Genomic DNA, 24,906 nt, shown 5'->3' on the forward strand with positions numbered 1-24,906 from the left:
ACCAACCCCAAATCCAGGTTAAAAACTTTGCTTTTTTCTTATACCTTTGATTAGGGACTTTTAAACAGCTTTAATTAAGTGTTTTTTTAATTATTATTTTTATTTTTATTTTTATTTTTATTATTATCATTTTAAACTTTTTTATGTTAAATTTTTTAAAGTTTGTTGAATAATGTTTTAAGATTGTTATTTTGTAACCTATTTTTATTTATTTTTTTCCCTCTGAATGTTAACTATTGTTTTTTGATGCTTATGTGTTGTCTTTTCTCGTGTAAAGCACATTGAGTTGCCTTGTGTATGAAATGTGCTATATAAATAAACTTGCCTTGCCTTGCCTTGCCTTAATCTTAGTAATGTGCGCTAAAAATACACCTGTAAAATCTGATTATATCCAGATACGTATCGAATTGTCTTTTATTGAAGAGATCCTACACAAGGCACGGCTTTTAGCCGTGTTAAAATGCTAATTCCTCACCAAACACATGACTGAAGTGGTGTTTTCCTCCATTCACCCCTCTCTGAAAAATTCAAGGTCATTCTGCTCTCCAAGCACCAGCCCCTCCCAACCTGACAAAACGAGCTGTTGGCACTCTTTAGTGTGCTTGCTCTGTCAGCAGCAAGTTCCCGGTTCGGGACCAGCTCAGGTTGTTTTTTTCCCCCCCCCCTCCTTCTTCTTTCCTCCCCTCCCCTCCTCCTCCACGATTTCTTGCGGCAAGGAAACATTTTGTTTCAAATAATTATTGAAGAATTGATGGCTCGCATTCAGAGGAGTGCTCAAATGCAGATCTCCAGCAGCAATCACACATGGAGAGGCGGTGTTTTACTGAACCGTTTTACTTCCGCGTTAGAAAACTAACCAGCAAAACACCTAATATTTTATAAAAAATTACATCGCCATGGTGTCAAAGGTAAGATTTAATCATTATATGCCTATGGTTAACTGTTGGAAGGGCTTAAAATACCGTTGTGTAATTCCTTTAATACTTACAGTGAATGGCTGGGTCGGATTCTTGTCTCGGACCTCCCAAGACAACAGAACCGAATTCTTCATGGCAGCCTTCACTCTGAAGTTGGTGGCAAAAACTAAGGTGGACAAACAGAGACAAAAACATACAAAATGAAAATAACTTGATGGTGAATTTTTGTTTGCTGAACCCCGTTTAAAGGGTAAAACTGTGTATTAGTCTCTAGTACAAGCCATCTACTCGTACTTGCTTGGGTCAGCATTCAGTCAAGAGTGACCCAAGAATCTTACCTTGCTTTAGGAAAAGGATGTTTTGTCTAAGAGTACAGCGACAAGACAATGAAAAAGGACACTTAGGATGTAACCAGATGTGCGTGTGATTGTGTGCATGTTGGGCCGAGGGTGCTAAGTTAGAAAGTGTGTCTGGTGTCCTGAAGGATGAAGATGAGTTGTTAGGGAGTGAGTGTTGAGTCCTACCTTGGTCTAGCCGCTGCGTCCTAAACTGGACACCGGGGCTGTACGGACCGGGCCCGACAGACGTGAACGCGCACACCCTGACATCATACACAGTATCGGCACTCAGACCCTCCAACAAAACACTCGACCCTGGAGTGGGCACCACAACTTCCGAGGAATTGCCCCGACTGTTTATATCCTTGTACAGCACTGAGTACTTGACAATTTTTCCGTTTTGCTCAATGAGCGGCACTGATTTCCACGTCAAGCGTAGGGAGTTGGCGGACATTTCTTCTGAGATAATATTTTCTGGGTATCCAGTTGGGGTGCCTTCAGGCGTGGTCACTTCTTTAACTGCCTCTTCTCCATAGCCCATTTTGTTACGGGCGGACAGTCTGAACACGTAGTTGGCTCCCTTGTGGATGTCCTGGGCTGTGTAGCGATTCTCCTTGGTGGGGAACTCCACCACTGTGAAGGGAAGGACGTCGACGCGGCCGAAGGTGAGGCGGTAACCCAGGAGTGGTGTAGGGGGATTTGGCGGCGGGTACCACTGAAGCAGAGCGGTGCCTGAGTCAGTTGCGCTTGCCATTAGTTTGGGCTTTTCAGGCACTACAAAAAGTAATTCAGAGAAAAGAGTGTGAGGAAAACCAAACAATGAATAAAGTGCAAAAAATGTGCATAAACCTGATGATATTAATTCATGAATATTACGGTTGTCAGGTGATTAAAAATTTTAATTGTAATTAACTCATGGTTAATCACTAATTTTGTATTTGTTGTACAATAAAATGTACAATATTTTTTTTCTAAGTTTTCATACACTTGTAAACATAAAAGTGGAAACAATGTTAAACTAATAAGAATATGGCTGCATCATTTAGTTATTGATATCGTAATTTCATAATAATTCAGAAAATTGAATTAAAATTAAAAATATGTACTGTAGCCTACTGTAAAAAAAAAAAAAGTGTGATAGTGATTTGTGTTGAAGACATTTTTATGCCACTGGATGGCATAATTGCATTTGTAAGACATTGGTGACATCTCAGTGCATTTTTTTTCATATTAGGAGCTATCTAATCTGTGAGATTCTGCACATTTTAAAAATTGTAAAATACAACCCCAGTCTCCACAAATATATGAATTATTATTAAATTTATTACTACTAAATTTTGACATGGATGTGTCTGCTGTGTTGCGACTGGAATTCCCCCATTAAAGGCTTTCCAAGTAAGGGGCGGTCATTAATCGCATGTTGAAAAAAATAGTGACGTTAAAGGAACTTTAAATTCTCTCAAAATTAACACACTAATTTTGACAGCCCTAATTAATATATTTCCATAACTTACGTGGCAGAGCAGTGCAGACGCCAACAGGTTTGCTGCGGGCGCCATCTCCCTTGGCAGTGTAAGCTCCGACTGAGATGGAATAGGAAGTGTCCGCATTCAAGCCTCCAAGCAGCGCCTCCTGCAACACAATGAGCTGTCGGTCAGCTGAAACGTTTTGCAACGATGGCTATTCTAAATGCCAGAATGTGAAAACCTAAAACTCATAGGTAAAAATCATCCTGTGAAATTTTATTCTGCTACTTTTTCTGCTTGGATTGTTCAACTTGCTGCTCTTTTGAGTTAAGATGAATAGACTACAATACAATAATTTACATCTCATGCTGTATTACTCTCATTATCATCATCATCATCATCATCATCATTTTCATTAGATAACAAGCTTAAAGAAATATTGACTCACGTATTGTGCTGATTGGTCATATTCCCACTGAGTGATAAAAAAAAAAAGAAGGAACTATTAAAATAAGGTGCTAAAGCTGTAAATCGATTTACATAGAATTCATTTGGGAGGGTTACCTGTGAGTCCTCTATTAGGATGTCCTTGATGGAGGGCTGACCCTGAGGCTCGCCGTAGTTCATTCTCACGTAGTGGACTTGGTAGCCTCGGATTTGACCGTGCTGCAGCTCAGGGGCTGGCGCTCGCCATTTCACCCTAATGGCTGAGGCGTTCACTGTCTCTGCGTCCACCCCTCGAGGAGGACCACTTGGAACTATAAATGCATGTTGGGATAGAGGTCAAGGGTCACTGATGATGGGCACTTAAACGTCAGCGCGGAAGTATTCTTTATAATTAAAAATAGATCAGGGGCAGAAAAAGTCACTGAACAACTGATGTAAAAAGGCAGCCATCCAAAAAGTCTAAATTTTCAGTGATGTCTGGGGAAAAAAGGTCAAAATAGTACAAAAAAAAAAAAACATGTGGGTGCTCGAGGAAAAACATGGAGGAAAAAGCAGTGACGGATAAGAAGCAAATGTAGAGAAAGATAAGAATGGCAGATAGAACGGGATTTGTCGCCACGGGCAGATAAACAGTGGCAGACAGTCAAAGAGAAAATACTTTTATCAAGAAAAAAAATTCTTTTGCTGCCAAGACCTACACTTCTCCCCCACAACACTGGAGTCAGTGTTATTGGCGGAACGATGGGAGTATCAGCCATTAGGTAGGAATAGTCAAAATATCTCTGAAAATATGACAAAATTGGGAAAACACATTGATGAAACGTGGCTAAAGCACATTCGAAACAGCTGTGAAGGTGTTAGGGATTTGGCAGGGCAGTTAGGAGTGAGGGAAGGCCAAGGTTCAGCCAAAGTTATTGAGGGGTATTTGTTATTCCAAGAAAGGGAAATCCACACATTAGGATTTGGGACCAAAAGGGCAAAAAGCAGTAAAAAGTAGATTTAAAAAAAAAAAAAGCAGCATGTAAAAAAAAAAAAAAGTTGCTGCAGATGGAGAGAAAGCAGTAGCAAGGGAAGAGAAAGGGGACTTTTCCAGTTTGGGTGGTTGGGAGGGATAAAATGGTTTTCAAAATTGTTCTCAAACGTATTGTTGAATAAGTTAGCCACGAGTGCTTGGAGCTCATTAGTCGTGTTAGTGGGGTAGCTGTAGCCATTGCTAGCAGGGCAGAACATCCTAAGACTGTTTGGAAACATACCATCTTCCTCGGTGCGGATAATCAGCTGTAAACTCTCAGGTCCGTCGCCGGCTTCCGTCTGCGCGCGCACTGTTATTCCGTACTCAGTCCATTTCTCCAGGTTTTCTAAGAGATACGGCGAACCTTCCGTAGGAATGCCGTCAATCCTTTTGGATGTTTTGTTGACGCCGGTAGTGGAGTACTGGATGGTGTATCCCGTAATGACGCCGTTCTGAAACTCCACAGGTGGTGGTGCCCAACTTACCAGGATGCTGGTAGAAGTAGGGCTGGTGCATGTTATGTCCTGGGGAGGTGCTGAAGGAACTGATTGGCCAGTTTGAGGAGGCAGAATTGGAATTGTTTTGGGTTAAATGTGAGTTGGTGGTGTGTGTAAGTTGTAATTGGGGTGAGGTGGAGGAATGGGGATGGAATGGAACAGACACAAACAGAGAACAGAAGACAAAGAAACATAAAATGAAAACAAAACACTGGAGAACGGAAGCTATCAAGAAAAATGGCCCTCTGACTAGAAAGCAAGATGACTGAACAAAGATACTGAATGATGGGTGTCGACTTCTGTTTGACTGATGAAAAGAGAGTGAATGACTTCAAAGAGACGCAACACAAAATAGACTGACTAGACCTTAGAACACACAAACATACCTGCCTGGAACTTACTTGTCCTACTCAAGCGCTTGATCCATGATGGAGATCACATCTCCAGCTACAAACTTGTGATTTGTTTACCCATGCTTTGACTGAATCGCTTACAGACCTCACATTGATATCCCGCAATATAAATGACTTTACTACGTTATGCCAATCAAGAAGGAATGCCAGGTTTTGCAACTCATGTTTGACTTTGATTTGTTAAAATATCAAACCTGAGGTCAATGTAAGTGAGAATTCAGGTTGGCCTATTTGTAACAATGCAAACAAAAAATGCTTATAATTATGACGATGGAGAACATTTCCGACCCCTTTTAAAGTTATGCTTCTGTTGCACTTTTTATTGATGAAGTTCAGTATATATATATGTTGAGCTATTGCTCGTTGATTCAACTACTATTTTTGCATTGTTCAAATCAAGCCTGACTTTTCACATACCCCATTCACACTAGCTACAATATGCAGCTGAACTTACGCGTCTGAGGCGTGTCAATGGAAATCTCGTTGGTATATGCACCAATGCCATGTTTGCTACGGGCAGCCAGTTGGAAAGTGTAGGCTGAGAAAGGCTTGAGATTCTTCAACAGGTAGGAGGTTGTTGGCTCAAAGCTTACTTTCTTCTAAAGGGACAAAGAAAATATATACGGATATTGACGTCGGTCGCTCATAACTTCGTAAATGTCAAAAGCCATAATTCAAACTCGATTAACATGCATTGTAGGTTCAACAGAGACCAACCAACAAGCATTGAACCCTTCTCATCTCCATCGCTCACCTCCTCTGTATCGTCTGCTCGTCGATAAACCAGTTCATACCCCGTGATCTGGTTGTCAGGGCCACCCTGGGGTGGAGCTACCCAGGACAACAGGATACTCGTCTCAGATTTGGCTTCCCCTTTGAACTCTGACGGCTGGGATGGGACTGACGAGTTCAAGAACAAAGTGATTATTAACTTATTTGTTTGATCTACAAAGGGTGACATATTCTGGAGTCTTACCGCCAGTCTTGGCAATAATCTGCAGGTCCTGGGAAAGAGGACCATCTCCAACAGAGGTGAATGCCAACACTCTGATGTAATACGTCTTGTTAGGAGTTAAGCTCTGAATGGTGATAAAGTTGGCGCTTCGCACCATCTGCTTTTCCCACTGCATAGCACCCATACACAAGGCAATGGATGAACTCAACTGACACGGAGTACGCATGTCTTTAGTCGCACTTTGTGAACAAATACCTGGTTCACTGGCAGCGTGTTGTCCGAGGTGTAGTAAACCCTGTAGCCCACTACCTGCCCGTTTGGTTCCTCTGGCTCATCCCAGTGGATGATTGCCGTTGTGGTGCTCAGCATGCGACCTCTGACCTGCGAGCGAAATAGTAAACACTTACCCTACTACCACTAATTAACTCATTCACTGCCATTGACGGCTATTGGACGTCAAAGATCCATTTTAGCTGGGCTGGCAGAGAATGAGTTGAAGTGAAGGTACAGCATATGCAAATGTATCAGGAAAATCATTACATTTAAATACAGTGATGACGAGTGCCTGACTTATCAGTATAAAGCCCTTTTCACACTGCACTGGCTCATTATGACACAGTTACGTGGCAATGCGAATGACATGTTGCAAGCATGCCCATATTTGGATATGCTGACATAGAAGCCTACCAGGAAGTAAAAACAGAGATTTGGCCGCTGTTTTGACCTCACTTTGACAAGATGTATTGTTGCAAAAGAAAGATTTTGCTCATTTTAACATGGGAGGAGGAGAACATGAGCGGCAGAAAAAACTCATGGCTCGTCAGGAACTTGGATCGTTCAATCATGTCATTACTCGTAAATAAATACGCCAAAATAACACTAAATGACTCTACTAGCTCCTCTCCAATTGGAGGCGCTTGTCCATTCCCCTCACCACATGTACAATGAACGGATTTGATGACAATGAAGTAATAAATAACATTTTTGGCCCAAGTCAAGATCTGACGGACTGTTACAAGTACACAAAATTTGACAAAGAATTCTGTGCACAATAGATTCTAAATAACAATATAATGTAATATAAATAATATTTTTGAAGACACGTTCTTACCTCTACGCTAAGATTACACATTTAACATTGCTCGTGATAACGATATATTTATGATGCCTGACAAGTCACTTTGAGTGCTCAAGGCGTTGCAATTACTTGTCGGGGAGGTGAGGAGGGCGCCTGCTCTGCCGTGCGAGCCTCCACCGCTTCGCTGGAGGGACCCTGGCCGATGGTGTTAACAGCTGCCACGCGGAAGTCATAATGGGAGTAAGGGCTCAGGCCACCCACACTGTAGCGAGTGGTGGCGATGCCATCAATCTCTTTATAGGGGTCCTCGGAGCCTTTGGAACGGTGCTGCAGAGAGAGAGAGAGAGAGAGAGAGAGAGAGAGAGAGAGAGAGAGAGAGAGAGAGAGAGAGAGGGCATCAAGATATAAGACACAATAACACGCGGGCATTAAACCAACACATGCTATGATTTATGACACAAGATGAGGGATCTGTGGATAGAGCATTTGGTCACACAACATTACACAAATAAATGCCAGCATGGGGGGTACTGGAAACATTGTTTTTTTGTTTACAGTGACTATTATTATTGCGTTTCATTTTCATATACATATTCAGCTTTGCTTGAGCCAATCGATGCAGTAATAACTTTCGCATGTTGGTCACTTACTTGTATGATATAATAGGAGACGGGTTCAGGGTTGCCAGAATCCCAGGTGAGAGTGATGCTTGTTGCAGTTCTTTCAGTCACCACGGGTGTGCCAGGAGCCTTTGGGAGAGCTGAAGGAACGGCAGTGTCAAATGTTATTGCCCCGTAAAAATGGATCATTGAAACAGAATTCACCAATGTGCATACAATCAGTAGGAATAATGAAAATAATCAAAAATACGCATTAGCACATCCATTTTGGACTTCAGGTTGCAGATCAATCAGTAGTCTGTGGGGTAGAGTATTGTATTACACTAACAATTTTAACCCTTAAAAACTATGGTTGACCTTTGTACAATTTGAAATAATTATCATTGCAGTCATAATAATATTATATTAATAAAATATAATTTTCTTCATTGTATTAATTAAAATTGTTCATTATTATGAACCTTAATAGCTCATTGGCTAGGACAGTCGTTCTCAAAGTGTGTTAACCATTGGTGGTAGAAGAACCACTGAATTAAATATTCAAATTGTGCATAATTTTATAGTGGTGTAATCTATGTTTAAAATCCAGTAGAGTACATTTGTTAAGTAGAGTTCAGTTTAGAGATCGGTATCGTTATTGGGCTGATACTTGGGCTCATTTCAAGGTATCGATACTCGCATTGGCGGCCGATACTTCCTGTTTTATGGTCAGGGATTAGTAATTAGCAATTCAAAGAATAGAAAATTCTAATGTACTCGTTAGGGCCATAAAAATAGTGGTATCGAAAATACCAAGTTCAGTTATATTTAACTTTGACGTACAGAACAATCACTTCAACTCACATTTTTAGGTTGTAATACATTTCATTTGAATATTTATTCAAGTACAGATTTTCATGTCCTTTTATTGAAGATCATTTTCACGCTGTGCATAATGCTATACAGCATTTGCACATTATTTTGGCATACTACATTACTATATTTAAATGTTAGTCATCATGGTGGTATTTGGAGAACCAAGTATTGGGCGAGGAGATATCAGATCTAACAATGCACGTGGGGTCCATTTCCACTCGAGTTAAAGTTACCATACCCTATTAAATGATAACTCATGATTCCTCATTCCACTCATTAGTGAAATCCAATCTTACGTTCAAGTACCATTAAAATATTTATCATGGATTTACTTTACTTGAGGCTTTGACTGTATTTCTTGTGTTTTCAACGCGAAGCTGATGTTTAGAGTGTTCAGTTTGGCAGAAGAGAAAATTAAAATTGCCATGGAAGCGAATGAAAGACTTCTAAGAATATCAACTCTTGCCTCCATTCTTACTCGCTTAAGTGCTCTCTGCTCAACCAGAAGCTTCCTTTCTTTCCACTCATTGCCAAACTCACCTTTCACAATAATCTGCGCCACAGCCTCAATAACGCCGAGTGTTGACATGGCAACACAGGTGTAATTATTGGACTGGCGCACATCCGTCAGTTCCAGGACATTCCGACCGATGGGCATATCATCCTCAGGGGTCAAGTCCTCCGCACCCAGCATCCACTTGACATAGGGCATTGGCGAGCCCACTGCCACGCAGGTGATGTTGACGTTGCCCCCAGGCATGATCTCGCTGTCCGCTGGAGGAATAGAGAACCGAGGGGGGACGCGACGCACTGGACCGTGGAGCAATAAAAGCAGAAAGGCAGGAAAGGAAGCGCCATTAGACATTTATGAGAGTGTCGTCGACTAAAGTGCAACACAATAGGGACGTGCGCATGTGTTTTCAGGGTGCCACGTGCTTTCAAATGAAATTTCGTGGCAATCAGAAAAGACAGCAAACATTCCAACAGGATGGCAAGTCACCACTTGGGCGCATGTGATATGGAAATGTTTTATTCATGGTGTTAGCACTGGGAGCTAAATATTTTATGCATGAAAATCCAAATGATACCCACAAAAAAACAAAAAACAAAGCACAGTAAAACGCACGTGCACTCATGGGGAAAACGTAAAAAAAAACAAAAAACTGCACAGCACATAAACCGGGCTGAAAGCACCAACACAAATGGTATCTTAATCGACCAAATGAAACACTCAATACTGAGATTCAATAGAGTCACACTGTCTTCACGGTACCAACCTTCTCGGAGCTCTGCCGAGGGAGTAAGGACAGAGCGGGGGCGGCAAGTGGAAGAGGAGGAGGAGGGCGGAGGGGGTAAAGAGAGGAAAATGGCCGATATCAGAGAAGAGACAGGGAGAGAAAACACGTTAGACAGAGGAGCGTGGCAACAGACGAGAAGGGAAGCGGGGAAAAAAAACAGAATCTGTGGAGGGCCAGTGTGTCGGTGAAAGCTCGTCACAGCCCGTCAAACACTCACTTGAATGCGCCGCGATATTTTTGTGAGCCTGCAAGTACTAGACGCACATCACTGACGCTCTTGTTTGTGCATTTACATATATCTGTTAGTATATGACATTAATGGGTTGAAAATTGTATGTCTATCGTGTGTTTGTGTGGTTCTAATTCCCTGCGGTGAGCAACAATCAGGCTCTTTAAAGGTTGCCTTTTTTTTTTGAGTTGGTTGGGGGTGGCAACAGAGCAAAAGGCCTCCGGATTAAAAATGTCTTCAAGACTCTAACATTGGTCGGGCGTGTGTGAGAATGCGTGCTCTTAAAGTGCCCGAAGAGGTAAGGCGCCTGTCAGATTTTGGCTAGAGACACGAAAAGTCCTAACCAGACGATGATTTGTTTTCTCTCAGAGGTCTAAAGGCTAAAAAGGGAGGGCAGAGAGATTAATAGCCCCCGTAAAAACACTCAGGCCTGCGTTAACTGTGTGGAAAGACGACCCTTGTTTTGGAAGCCTTCTCTTTAATGGCTTGGAAGTGAAATAAGTTAAATGATATTGCGCTGTGTACAATACTGTACAATAAAATGTATAATCTGATTAACACACAGTCCTGGAAAAAAAACAAAAAACATATACTTCCATGTACATAATTCATACAGTCTCTGTTGCATATAATTTTATAGTCTGTATTGGTATCTATTACGGCTGTGCATGAATCAGTGGTAACTCGAATTGAGCTGCGAATTGGCTATTGCAAACGGATTCCAGTCAGAAAAGGTCATAGCATATTGAATGTGTAGCATATTGAATGAGGAATGTGTAACGTAAGAACGTGGGGAGTGCTCATGTCCATCCCAAACCCACATCTTTCTTCAAACTACTCCAAATGATTGTGGCAGATGACTCAATCACTCATTCTGTCGAAGGTAAAGTAAGATTGGAGTTTTTGCTGTGGGGATTTGCTGCGTCTCCTGATAAAATTATATTTACATTTTGGTACTTGAGAGATAATACACACATTTATACAAATTTCGAATTGGTACTTCAGTGCCCTTCAAGTTTTCCGCTCACCTCGGACGTAGAGATTAGCTGGGGTGGAATAGCGAGTTCCATCGCTGTTGGTGGCAACGCACTCATACTTGCCCTGGTCGGACTCTTCACTCATTTCAATCTGCAGCGCACCTGGATGCAGGAACGAGGAAATGAAAATATACAGAGGAGGACAGAAACATTGAATGAACGGTCATTAAACACATCATAATCTGATACAGAACATTTATTTATAAAGGACAAATGAGTTTGAATATCAGCAAAAAGTGAACTCGGTGGAGACGAGGGCTATCAAAAAAAAAAAAAAAAAAAAAAAGAGCCCGTTAAAAGGGGACACATTTCTGTCACTGTCTGCAAAAATCTCCTCAAAAACAAAGGTCAGCATCCTGATTTAGAAATGGGAGGGAAACAAAAAGTCCATAAGAGGGAATATGGTTCTTCATGCAAGACAGAAATAAATAAGCCAAGCAATCAACATGTTGAGAAATCCCGTCACAAATAGCCTTTTGAAAACGGTCTGAAAATTGAGTCGCAGTTACATCACGGTGCAAAAGCATTGCCATGGCAATAACACAACCCTGACTTTCACGGATCCACCAATGGGATCAGGAGTGTGATGTCATTAAATACACACCCAATAAAAGTGGTAAAGAAATCAACTGACCTTTGTTCAGGCCAACAGATAAAAAAATAAAAATAAAAATAAACGACATACGCAAAGCCTTTGGAAGGGGGGCGATGCTTTCTCACTCCCTGAAAATAGAAAAACTGTCAAAAAAGTCAACCAGAGGTTTTTATTTTGATGGTGTTGGAAGGCAAAAAAGCGCCCATAAAAACTTTATCAAAAAAGTGGTTGTTTGGGGCTTTTTATCAGTAATGAGAGAGAAGAGAGAAAGCAATGGTTGGGGAAAAAAAAAAAAAAACGCATGAAGAAACGTGTGTATGCATGTATGTGTGTATGCGAGCACACTAATGTCTGAAAGTGTGGCTTCGCCATCTGGACATTTCGAGTTGAGCGAATAACAGCTGGGAGGGAAAACAAAAGTGGGACGTTTGATTGGGTAAATATAGACAAGGTAGAAGGAAAGGGGCGGGGTCAAGCTTAGGGCACGACCACCCCCCACAAAAAAAGAGAAAGAAATCAGGTCACAAAAAAACAAAAACAAAAAAAAAAGGCTGCGAAAACGTGATCATTGTCACCTAAAACACACCATGCTCGCTCAATGTTAGAAGCTAATTGACATTAAAGTGATGGGTACAAAAGAGGGATCACTATATGAAGATTAAGGAAGCAATGGAATTATGTTCACGAGTGTGGGGCTGACATGGCAAAATGAACAGATGAGCAGATAATGAAAAGATGAGAAGAGGGAAGGTGATTAAAAGTCATAGTATAATGAATTGCTCGCTCAATTCCAATCCCCCCCTCCTCTTGCTCCTCTTCCCACTGCAGATGCGAAGCAGCCGGCGGATGAGCGGTCGGTTGCCAGTACGGCAACGCACGTGCACTCATCCTCAGCTGCTTCCTTACACTGGTGCAAGGGGAAGCAGAGGGTTGGAATGGAATCAGGCCACTGTGTCACGTTGGTCCTCCCAGCAGTCTTACCTCGTATGGGCGTGCCACCTGAGTGGGCAATGAATGCACGAGATTAGAGAGGGAGAAGAAGAAGAAAATGTTAGTGGCACAAAAAAGGGGAAAGGGACAAGGGAGGGATACTGACAGAACTGGGGGAGTAACTTGGAAAGAAGAACCAAATTAGAGAGAAAAAACGAAGAAAGAGCTGAAAATTTGAAACTCAAGACAGAATAAGCTTAAAGAGACAGATTGTAGAAAGACAGAGTGACAGAGCTATAAGGAGATGGGTTATTGAGTGGACTTCATTGATTTTGAGCAAGGAAGTAGACGTGGTTGTGCTCAGTCTCAAAGACTCTGAATGCATTTTGTGCTCAGTATTAATAGGGATGTAACGATAACGATATTAAATTTGCCACGTCATCGTTGTCACGATACTAAAAGTAGTGCATCTGCTAAAAAGGCAATGTCGCATTCCATTTGTGCAGTTCTAGCACCCTCTTGTGGTTAGTTTATTAGTGCAGTTTAATTTTAATTAGGCATGTTTTGGTCACTTTGGCAGTTTTCAACATATTCATCAAAAAAAGCATTACTTTTGGGCTGCTTTAGCCGAACATGACATGGCCAAGCCTATATTGTGTGGTTTTATACAGTATTGTGGACTTTTTTTTTTTTATATTGACAAGCCTCCCCACCATATTGTGAATTTGTGATATTTGTTGTATCGTGATGTTTGGATATCATTGCATCCCTAGCATTAAGATACAGTAGACGTCCTCCGTGTGGATTAAAATCAGAGTTGTGCTGAGTAAATGTGTCTTTTTTTTGTGGGCGGGAGAAAAATCCAACCGCCAGAACTTTACAAATAATATGCACACGATGTACCATTGGGCAAATATATTTCTGGAGTGACCACAAGAGGTTCTGACATCCAAGACATTTACAACAAACTGAAACTTCAGCTTTAAATGTGAAGCCGATGCTACTCGGAAGCTTGCAGACTAAAATTCACTTCAGCTAGGTTAGATAACAAGTGAAATAAATTAGGAAACAGTTTTTTGTTCGTCCTTTCATTAAGATTTCAAAACTTGCTAAATTTGTCGCGAGTTGATGGATGTTTTGTGTTAAATTTAGCCCAAAAAAAAGCAAATATATTTTAAATGAATCATGTAAAACCATATGATTTTTTTTTCCAGCCCAATCCCATACAGTGCCCCATCTAAGAAACTTGGACTGCTAATTAGCAAACTTCCAGGCTTCACATTCTGTCTCCTTCTGTTGGTCATTGTTATGTTATTTTCACATTTCTTGGACAGGTTGTGATTATGATGACAAATCCCTTGTATATTTAAATGCTTGGCCAATAAAGTTGACTATGATTCTAATTATCAAAAGACAACAGCTAGTCTATTGGTAGTAGTAGCTGCTGTATGTTGTACGTTACCCTCATTTCATTGTCCCATTTTAACTACATGGTACCTCCTCCTCATTGGCCAGGATTTGAAGATACTGCTCACTGATCAGACCGCATGGATGACGTGATTCGTCAGCATCAAATTACTTGAGGATACATGGCTTGAAATGACACATGTATGCTAACATTGTCACTGTGCTTTAACTCTAGATGGTGGATATATTCCACAGTCTCTATTATTTGTTGCTCTCAATCGCAAATAAAACTTTTATCCTTACATGGCCAACTGCTGCATCATGAGAAGTAAAAATGATGTTGTTAGCATGTCTTATTCCAATGTCATGGTTTTCAGTTTGCTGCCATAGTATTTGTAATCGGAAAATTGACACTCAAAAAAGCGGATGAAGGGTTGAGCTACTATATAGGAAAGAGGCAATTGGCTTACAGCAGGCTAACTAAAGCCCTGTTTTGACCAAGAATCGCTGTTTTTTTAAGTATATATGTTAGCAAGACTACATTTCTACAGTTGTAGAGCCTAACAGTTACAGTGCTTAAGTACAGTACACTTGTAGCAGAACTAGCTACAAGTCTGTCGGATGGATGTCAGAAAATAGAAAGAAGGTACCATTAAAAAAAATAAAAAATACAGTAAATCGCATTTTGCCTCTTTGGATAGATTTAATTGGCATGTCATCACATGGCACAAAAAGGCATATGCTCATCTACCACTGCACTAAATGGTTTTCATTAGATTGCTTTATATTGGCCTAGAAATGTGTTTTTCATACTAATATTCACTGTAAATATGACCTTACTACTGTGTTAACATAGGTTGGTGAATGAATAGGGCATGTTCAAACCTACTTAAAAAATGGGGTTACGTCAATGCTATAGGAACAAAAATCAGATGATCGCCTTATGTTACACCCTTTAACTAGTGGTCGAAGCAACTACAACAATTTGGGCTATAAGATTGGCTGTAAAACGCGGGAAAACGCAAGCCAGATCAAGTTTTACCAATCACCTCTGTGCGGAAAAGCGGCTCAACTATTTTCCAGTGCATCACTTCAAATTGGGAATTTAAAACATAAGAGTATAGTAAGTATCCATGGCTTCAACGTACAGAATTCTGTGAATTTGATGGTCACGCTGACATACTGGTATAGAAAACCAGTGGTAACAAGGTTAGCTATATACAGGCTAAACTGTACAGTTACTGTCTAGAAGTCTGAAATTGAGTAGCCATTGATTTTCTTACAGTGGCTCCGCTCAAGGCCTACCTAACAGACATCTAAAGTTGATGACTTATTGACTGGTAACTCTATAAGGTGGAGCGAGGGGAAAGTAAGTAGGTGAGTGAATGACAGAGTGAGTGAGGGAAGGAATAATTAAATAAGTGAAGGAGTGGAAAAAGTAAATTGGCAAGTGTGAGGAGAAAGTTTTTATAATTCCCTGGGTGTGGAAAGGCTGCAGGTGCACAGGTGAAGGTGAGGCCAACTACATGTATGTCTCGGGCGACTGCAATATGTAGAGTGTTACAGCTATGAATGCACATTGTTGTGTGTCTATACATTTTATGTATTCTGTGTTTCATTTTTATGCTTGTCTGTGCCCAGTGTAGCTGTTAGTATGGTGCATGCCATGCGTTTTAATAACGCCTTTATGTTGTAAAGGTGAGCAGCAGTAGGAAGAGCAGCAATATTAGTGAAAGGTATAAAGAAGAGTGGACAGTGAGGGTGTGGACCTCGGGACAGAAGCACTTACCAAAGGACTCTGTGGTTAAAAAGATACAAAGAGAAAAGAAACAGCATAGACATGGCATTACAATCGGTCCATTGATGACACACCTTGATAAACACTGGAACTCCCATCCCCAAAAAGCCAAATAAAAAGTCTATTCGCTATCTATGACATGAAAAATTATGGTTATTTACGAATTAATTAAAATGATAGAGAAATCTGCCAGATATTTTTTATTCACATAGCTTTGCAATTATTTAAAAAAATCATTTTATTATTTTATAAAATGAAAGTTATAAGGGGACTCTGAGCAAGGACGTTGGGTTGAGCCAGCTAGTTAAACAAGCAGGTATAGAAGCAAAGAAGTTTTTTTTCAAGTTGGGAGACAGATCACAAGAGAGGGTTTTGTGTCCAGAGTTGATCCCTGGAAGTAAGTAGCAGGAAGGGACTGTGAAGACTGATTGAGGGTTTACACACTACTGTGGCTATTTAAAAAATAAAAAAAATAAAAAAACATAATGAGGCCACTTTTGTTTTTGAAATGATCACAATAATTTCAATCTGATTTTCACTCTGAAGAAAAAAAGGACAGTTATTTTATCAATTTGATTAGTCACAGCAGTGAGATTGCTTAGAAGAGGCAATTCCCTTAAAACACACCACCATTACCTGGGTTTATGTTTTCAAGTTTGTCAAAAGAATAAAATTGTACTGAAAAACCTGATAGCTACGTTCGTCAAATAAACCACGCCGTAATGGTGATTTGAGCAGGAAGGCCTCAGAGTGTTTGGAGCAAAGCGGAAAAAAAAGTTGGGAGTTTTCACTTTCAAAGTCCAAGAAGAGTTTAGAGGGGGTTGGCAACCATCCAAGGCAATTCATAGCAGCAGGAGCAGCACCAGCAGCAGCGGAGAGGGACAGCAGAAGAACACGGCCAGTATTCACGCCAGGAAGTGTATAAAACAGCAATCGGGGCAAGGTTCACAAAAGGTCAACAGAAATATAAAAAGGATCGGGGAATATCGAAGCCGTTGAGGTGGAACTAAACGTGGGATTTAAGGAAGGGACAAGAACTACATGACTCAATCATTGGTTACCTGAGCGCAGCTGCTTGATCCGTCCATTGTTATTGGATGTGTTGACTGGCAGGAAATCCTTGAACCAAGTAATTTCTGGGTCAGGGTTGCCGCTCGCCGCGCAGAGCATGGTGGCGGTCCGAGAGCGTTCTACCACTTTCAGCTGGGGACCCATATCAATGGTGGGGAACCCCGAAGGCAGCTGGTCCTCTGCAAGGATTAGAGACAAGTGTCAGAACAGAGGTGTGCAGTGTTTTACCTGTTTATATAAGCCCGCAGAGCATCCACATGTATTAGGATTAAAAAAAAAAGCATTGCATCACATGCAGGATAAAGCAGGATCAAATGTGGATGGCGATATTATGGCTTCATCCTTAGGGAAATTTCACACACGGTTGTGTGTGGGATTGTTCTCACATTATGACATCATATTGTTATGCTTGCGTGCTTGCTCTTAAATTTATTACAGCTCAATGAGGTATTCCCTTAATTAACAGTATTTCTGTGCTTTGTAATTCACACTAATGGATAGCAGAGTAGCACTGGGGCACAAATTCTCAAAAGAAGGAAAAAACAGAGGGGCATATTCACTAAAAATACGCTGCGTCAGGTAATAGCGTGAAATATTGCAGCACAACTGCATACGCAGTCTGCGTCCAGTTACCAACCTATTCACTAAGGATATTGCTCTAATCATATACTGGCGCAAACACGCCCACAAAACTGACAGCTTGGAGCAAATTTGCACCTGATTTACCACACATGGCAATGGATTTGCGCCAAGAACATGGTTGCTATAGTAACAGTTGCGAGAAAGATGACATTATCAGAAAGCGAGGTTGGACCGAGACGTACAGAAGAGTTTTCCTCATTTAGCGCCATTAAGCTGTAGAGAGCAGAGACGACAATGACGTCATTCATTTATAAAGTACAAATTATTGGTGCCATCATTTAAAAAAAAAAAAAAAAAAGCATTTTCAAAGGTTGGCGTGGGCGTACAGTATGCGTATGGCACGTAAAAATGATTGTAAAATCCCGCCCCGCTTTATCCAAGTTCATTTTTTTAAACCAAACACAAAATGTCAAATTATCCATTAAATTATTGCATCAACTACTCCATGTATTATTATTATTATTTTTTTAATGCCGTCTTACGGGGTTCCTCAGACATTTGATACATGACATTTCAAGGACTTACTTACACACTAAATTTGAACTAGATCCCAATCAAACAGTGACCTGTTTTATGCAAATAGTGTGGATGTGGATCCCATGGTGGGTTACATTAAGTAAACAGACTGATGAGTCATCCATGACAAAAACAGACAAGGAAAAAGACTTTGTGGTCCTGTGTGTGTGTGTGTTTGATCTTAAAGATATTTTCACTTTGTCCTCCCACCTCCCTCATATAAAAGAAGAAGAAAAAAAAAAAACCCAGTATCCCTTGTGATCGCTTTCAACCACACCGAGCCTCATTAACGGGAAATCTTAACACTGAACCTCGCCAAGGAGATGCTAATTTTGGTACTAACCCATCGAACTGTAGCCAGCGGGTCGCGAGACAGAAGCTTTTGAAAGAACATATGTGTGTGGCCTTTTAACAGCTCCGGTTTCAATCAATCATAACACCGACAAATGGAAACATGGACATCAAAAACCAAAGCGAACAAGATGAGGTGTTGGCCAGGATGGTGGATAGAAAACAGCTGCATTTGCACAAAAAAAAAGATGTCAAAAGTGAAATTGAATAGCGAGACAAAGGAAGGAAAACAGGGCCAAAAAAAAAAGAAAGTAGGAACTAACAGACAGACACGAAGAGAGAGGAAGCACAAGGGATGGATGGCGGCATAACAATCGTGATTCTCCTCGCTTTCATTATGCAAACACTTACTTCAAAGAAAGCCCCTCATCGGCAGCTATAATGCATTCTATTTCATCTACCTGGGGTGGGACACTGTGCTGAATGGCGTGGATGCATGCTTAAAAAAAAAGCTGCTGCCTGTCACAATCATGTGTTGCTGTAGGTAGCTCGAAATCTTCAAAAGCACACTTGTTTGGACAAAAACGTTTCATTAATTTGAATGTCAACAAGTGTGACATTATAAAGCGGTTTTCAACGCGACTATTTGACCTCATTTGAAATACAAACAAGCCAGCTTTTGAAAATGTTCTATTCATAATGCAGTTTTCATTCAGCACAATAGTAGTTTGTGGCAGTAAATTTCTGTCCTTCCAGGTATAATCAACTTGTGACGTAAAATGCTGGGATAATTATTGGCCTACGGTTCGGTTCACCTCGATACTAGTGTTGTTCCGATATGGATACTGCATTAAAACAGTGGTACCGGTATCGGTGACAACTCACAAGTAACATGCCGATACCATTAATTCCAACACTAATATAGGATTTTGGATGCAGCATCTTGTGTCTTGCTCGTGCACGACATTCACTGATATGTGACATGTTCACTGCATGCTGATCTAAGATATCCTATTGGCCCTTGAATGCTCTGAACCAGTGGCAGGACAGCTTTTTCATGTTAAGGGGAAAAAAAAAAAAAAAACTTAGGTATCGGTATGGTTTCGGTATCGGCCTATACTGTAGAGCTGGGTATCAGAATCGGTATCGGGGGCCAAAAAACGGTATCGGAACAACACTACTCGATACCACAATTTTTGTTGAGTTCTGACAGCTGTTTTTGACTAATTTTTGGTGCGGAATCCAAAACTGATCTAAATTTTTCTCTATTATGTCAATTTTTTTTTAGCTATAAAATCCCAATTTTCTTCTTCTTCTTCAAAAAAAAAAATGTGTACACTTTGTATGTAAACAAAACACTAAGACTGAATAGTTATAAGCTTTGAAAAAAAAAAAAAAAAAAGCCAGCACTATTCTTTTTAATTTCTACTATGCTGGCTTTCCATTATTGCTAGTACTGACCTATTGGGAGCATTTACCCAAATTGTCTCAAAAATGACTTCACAATCAAGTTGCAAGTTAATCAGCTCTTTTTACTGCAGTCTTACTACAGCTAATCGGGGGAATTTTGCTTATCTGGAGGGTAAGATGGGAGGGGGAAAAAAAACCTGATGGCAATACTGGAATCAACATATCCATTATAGCTTTAATGATCATACAAATCTAACTAAAGATATTTTTTTTTGGTAACACTTTATAATAACTACCCGTCATAACTAGTTAATAGACCATTAGTAAACTGTTAATTAATGAGTTATTAATGACTTATTAAATGTTTGTTAACGGTTTGTTAAGGTTTTAAAATGATGTCTATAAATAGTAAAAATTGTATTTTTAAACTGTTAGTTATTGAGCTCTAAATGACTTGTTAACTGTATAGTAATTATTCATAACTATATTTTATAAATTAGTAATACATCGTTAACAAGCTATTAGAAAATTACTTACAAATGACTTGATAAGTATTACTTCATAGTTTGTATAGGTTATTGGGACGTTATTATAAAGTTGCCACTATTCCTCATTTATTACGTGTTAGTAAATGTGGAGTAGTTGCAACTTTAGAATAACGTCCCAATAACATAAATAGAGTAATAACTAATATTTAAGTAGTAGATTAACTCACTTCTTTACAACAGTTGTTAATAGTTTGTTAACCATCTACTAATACTATACCAGTGAAACTTTGTAGAGGAGCACATGAGTGGAAAAAGTTCAATGGTACGGAAAATTTATATTTAGGCATGGTAAGGCATAGTAATTTTATATTTTAAATTTCACCTTCAAATTCTGCACTTTCAACTTGTTCCACCTGTTTGTTGTTTGACAAAGTTTCATAGTTATTAGTAGATGGTTAACATCTACTCTGTAAAGAATTAGCTAATATATAAGTTAAATATTAGTAAGTAGCTAATTTATACTATTGGGATATTATCGTAAAGTTGCAACTGTTCCTCATTTAATAACAGTTAATAAATGAGGAATAGCTACCACTTTAGAATAACGTCCTAATAACAGATATAAACTATTAACTGATACTTAACAAGTCATTATTAAGTAATTTACTAATAGTTTGTTAACTTAGTCTTACTAATTTATAATATATAGTTACAAATGATTAATATACAGTTAACAAGTCATTTATAACTCAATAACTAACAGTTTAATAATGACATATTAACTGTTTATAGTCATAAGTATAAATCCTTAACAAACAGTTAACAAACATTTAATAAGTCATTAACAACTCATTAATTAACAATCAACTAATGATCTATGAACTACTTATAACGGATAGTTATTATAAAATGTTACCTTTTTTTTTTCCCCCAGTGTAATTTGTGTGGGTTGGAGCTAAACGTAGTAATGTCCCTTAAGTGGTTGACAGAGACATGTCACTTCTATGTTAGGAGCGTAATGGGAAAAGAAAAACTAAATTTTCAGTTACTATTGACTTTGTCCTAATGCTATGCAGTACATTGTCCCTACAGATACATTCCTTTCAAAAACCTACAGTACTTACACTGTATTTTTAAAATATGAAGTAGAAATGGTATTCCTGACAGCCCAGAAAATTCTCAAAAGTTTGTAAGCGGTCTCTCATACGGTTGTCAAAACTCTCACCAGACCTTAATCCGGTAATTCCTAACAATGTCCTGTGGTATGTCACCGTCAAAATGTTAAAAACAATTTAAATGTGACTATCTCTGTTTAGGCAGGTAGAGATTTGATTGATTTATAGTCATTTCTAAGAGCTCCACCAGTATTTGCCCAACCCACCAAAAGAACAAAGTTTTTGTCTCTAGATGAGCACAGTAACAGTTATTTTTGCTTTGCTTGAAGAAAATGTCCTACATAAGGACAAGCGAGGACATTTGCACATGTATAACACAAGCTATTTGTCATCCATCATCGGGACAAGTGTAAAGCAACACCAAAGTGTTTTCAGGGTAACGCTGCTGCTCTTTGAGGTCAGAGCAGACGAGTAACCCAACGCTCCCGTGTTGACGGAGCCTCCCACTGTTTCATTTGGATGTGCTCCCACTCGAGTGTTTCCACTGAGCATAGTCCAGATAATTTCACAGCTCATAGACAAAGCCAGTCTCAGAGTCATGGGAACTGCCTCACAAACTGCTGCATCTGCTTTATAGGAGATCCAAAATGAATTGTGTGCACATTTGCTCACTAGATTTGTCAACTGGAAACGTGAAAGAGCGCGTTTCTGGGAACAAAAGCATCAGAAGGCCCAAGTGTAATACGTTTTCTCCTGGCTGCCTCAACCATTCATGACACACTAAACAGTATGTGGGTTGACACAATAAAATAAAGGCCCGATTATTATATTACGTCGCAATAGGTTTGACAACTTACAACTGCAATACTTCATAATGTTGAATTTGTCTGACATTTTAGTACACCCACGGGATTGAGAGAGCTTAGGAGGGAGCGCACAGACTACTGAATATACAATACATTGTATAAAGGTCATTATTATATTTTACCTGTCAAGTCACATGTGGCAAGAAGAAATACTCTACAACCACAGTCTTTTGGACACAGCTGTTATACGAAACCTACATTTGTATTTCTTTAATTTTGACCTACCATGGACATGTCATTTTGCCGACAATGTTAAGTAGGAATAAGACCATTCAAATATTTTCGTTAGAATAGGACATCATATTCCAGTGATAGAACACTTTTTTGAATCAAAACCTTGGCTGATGAATAACTACTGTAAATAGAAATATTACTTGGCAGCTTTATTTTATTATCGCAACCTTCAGTTGACTGTACCATATTAAAACAAAACATTTTATTTTATTTTTGTAACTGGCTGAGTTGTGGCACAATGAAAGATGTGGAGTTAACTCATTTACTGCCATTGACGGCAAAAGACGTCAAATTATGTAGTTTTTTTCTGGGCTGGCAGTGAATGTGTTAAGATTCAAATGCAAGCAAGAAACTCTAGTTGGGTAAGAGAGAGACTTTATATTTAAAAATACAACAAAGATGAGAGAGAGTAACAAAAGAGAGCAGGGCTGGATTCAGATAGCCTTGAAGAAAACACTGCATGGAAGACTTGGGATAAGAAACCTCGGCGTGCTGACAGAAAACTTGACATACTGACAAAAGTGTCACTCAGTCATCTCTATATGTCAGAATAAAGGGCTATATGACAAAATAAGAGTGATGAGTACAGGACCATAGCAACTGCATAGCAATCCTACACCGTCATCATAAAAAGGGACATGGCAATTGCAAAATAAGAGCGACTAAAACAGAGCCATAGCAACTGCATAACAACTGACAGTTATCATCATCATAAGGGACATAGCAAGTGCAAAGAGTGAGTAAAACAGAACCATCGCAACCGCATAGCGTCTGACAACATCATCATCATAAGGCCATATCAACTGCATAGTAACTGACGTCAATATCACAAGGGACAAATACAGGACCATAACAACACAATGACCTCATGACCCCACCCAAAATAACAGCCTCACAGGTATGAAGATATACTGACAAGATTTTGAAGCTGTTTTTTGAATCCCTTATTCATTATTTTTTTATATAATGGCCCTGCACTTAGCTAGGCCCCAGCATATGTCTTCACTACTGCAAGTTAAGAAATGCCTTAATTATTATTTATTAGGGGAGTTAAAAAAAAATCGATTCGGCGATATATCGCGATACTACATCGCGCGATTCTCGAATCGATTCAATAAAAAAAAAAAACGTTTTTTTTTTTTTTTGTCAGAGCTCAGAATTGTTCATTCGGTAGTCTTACCGATTCAACGTCTTTTCATCATTGCCTTTTTTTTTTTTTTTTGTGTGTGTGTGAATCGATTTTTAAACTTCCATTTTTAATGGAAAATATTCAACAAAACGTCTGACTTCGGGTTAGGATTCACACCTTGAGCATGGAAGAATGTTATATGAACGGGACATTAAGCCTTAATATTTTATTTTAATGCTGTTCAAACATGAAACACTGCATTTGTATTTCTTTAATTTTGACCTACCATGGACATGTCATTTTGCCGACAATGTTAAGTAGGAATAAGACCATTCAAATATTTTCGTTAGAATAGGACATCATATTCCAGCCCTGCTCTCTTTTGTTACTCTCTCTCATCTTTGTTGTATTTTTAAATATAAAGTCTCTCTCTTACCCAACTAGAGTTTCTTGCTTGCATTTGAATCTTAACACATTCACTGCCAGCCCAGAAAAAAACTACATAATTTGACGTCTTTTGCCGTCAATGGCAGTAAATGAGTTAACTCCAACCTCTATAAGACTGAAATTTCAGATAAATAAATAATACATTTTCAGATAAATCTTACACTCTACAAGCGGACTGATTAGTATTTTCTAAATTTGAATGAAAAAAAATCGCAACAATCGACTTATGAATTCGTATCGGGATTAATCGGTATCGAATCAAATCGTGACCTGTGAATCGTGATACGAATCGAATCGTCAGGTACTAGGCAATTCACACCCCTATTATTTATTAACTTAATTATTTAATTTCAGTAATATAAATAAGACCAGTAATAGAACAGTAAAAATAAATCAATTTTGATATTTTTATGACCTTTTTTTTATTTTATTTTTTTATTACCACTGTACATTTCAGATCTTTTTGAAAGAACATGCTGGCTGTATGAATAAATTCTCTACAAGGGGATCCTATAGTAAGTGACTGAGTGCTCTCCACTTCATTATTATTTCAGCCTTTTGCCAATCACAGCCATTACAGAAGGCCAAGACTGGACTAGTTGTAATCCTTAGTAATTAAGTCGGCTGACCTTAGCATCACATCCCTCCTGTCAGACACTCTGGTTGCTGGACAGAGGCAGGAGGGACACATGACTGACACATCTGTGCTTGTGTGTACGTGTGTGCGCGTGCGCGTGCACACAAGCGAACTGACGTTTTGGACTGACAGTCTTTTAGGCGCTATTAGCAGCTCCCATGCGAGTTC

At 39.4% G+C, this 24,906-nt stretch overlaps 1 protein-coding gene across 30 annotated transcripts in view; it reads right to left on the bottom strand.

The window, feature by feature from the left end:
* The window catches only part of LOC144021419 (receptor-type tyrosine-protein phosphatase delta-like), a 202,966-nt gene that overhangs the window by 36,621 nt on the left and 141,439 nt on the right, over positions 1–24,906 (bottom strand). For 6 of the 30 annotated variants that reach the window (XM_077525683.1, XM_077525682.1, XM_077525679.1 and 3 more), the window contains 18 exons: positions 16,954–17,142; positions 15,884–15,892; positions 12,739–12,756; positions 11,154–11,264; positions 9,876–9,887; positions 9,139–9,408; positions 7,774–7,883; positions 7,253–7,450; positions 6,301–6,426; positions 6,067–6,214; positions 5,845–5,990; positions 5,545–5,689; positions 4,422–4,724; positions 3,286–3,479; positions 3,170–3,196; positions 2,770–2,887; positions 1,442–2,029; positions 989–1,083 (listed from right to left, as the gene is read on the bottom strand). In XM_077525683.1, the coding sequence (XP_077381809.1) occupies positions 989–1,083; positions 1,442–2,029; positions 2,770–2,887; positions 3,170–3,196; positions 3,286–3,479; positions 4,422–4,724; positions 5,545–5,689; positions 5,845–5,990; positions 6,067–6,214; positions 6,301–6,426; positions 7,253–7,450; positions 7,774–7,883; positions 9,139–9,408; positions 9,876–9,887; positions 11,154–11,264; positions 12,739–12,756; positions 15,884–15,892; positions 16,954–17,142 (2,807 nt within the window). The remainder of the gene's footprint in view (positions 1–988; positions 1,084–1,441; positions 2,030–2,769; positions 2,888–3,169; positions 3,197–3,285; positions 3,480–4,421; positions 4,725–5,544; positions 5,690–5,844; positions 5,991–6,066; positions 6,215–6,300; positions 6,427–7,252; positions 7,451–7,773; positions 7,884–9,138; positions 9,409–9,875; positions 9,888–11,153; positions 11,265–12,738; positions 12,757–15,883; positions 15,893–16,953; positions 17,143–24,906) is intronic. The other 24 variants (XM_077525696.1, XM_077525697.1, XM_077525677.1 and 21 more) reach the window with 13 other exon arrangements.

This window comes from Festucalex cinctus, chromosome 6 (assembly GCF_051991245.1).
Source record: "Festucalex cinctus isolate MCC-2025b chromosome 6, RoL_Fcin_1.0, whole genome shotgun sequence".
NCBI classification, from domain to species: Eukaryota; Metazoa; Chordata; class Actinopteri; order Syngnathiformes; family Syngnathidae; genus Festucalex; species Festucalex cinctus.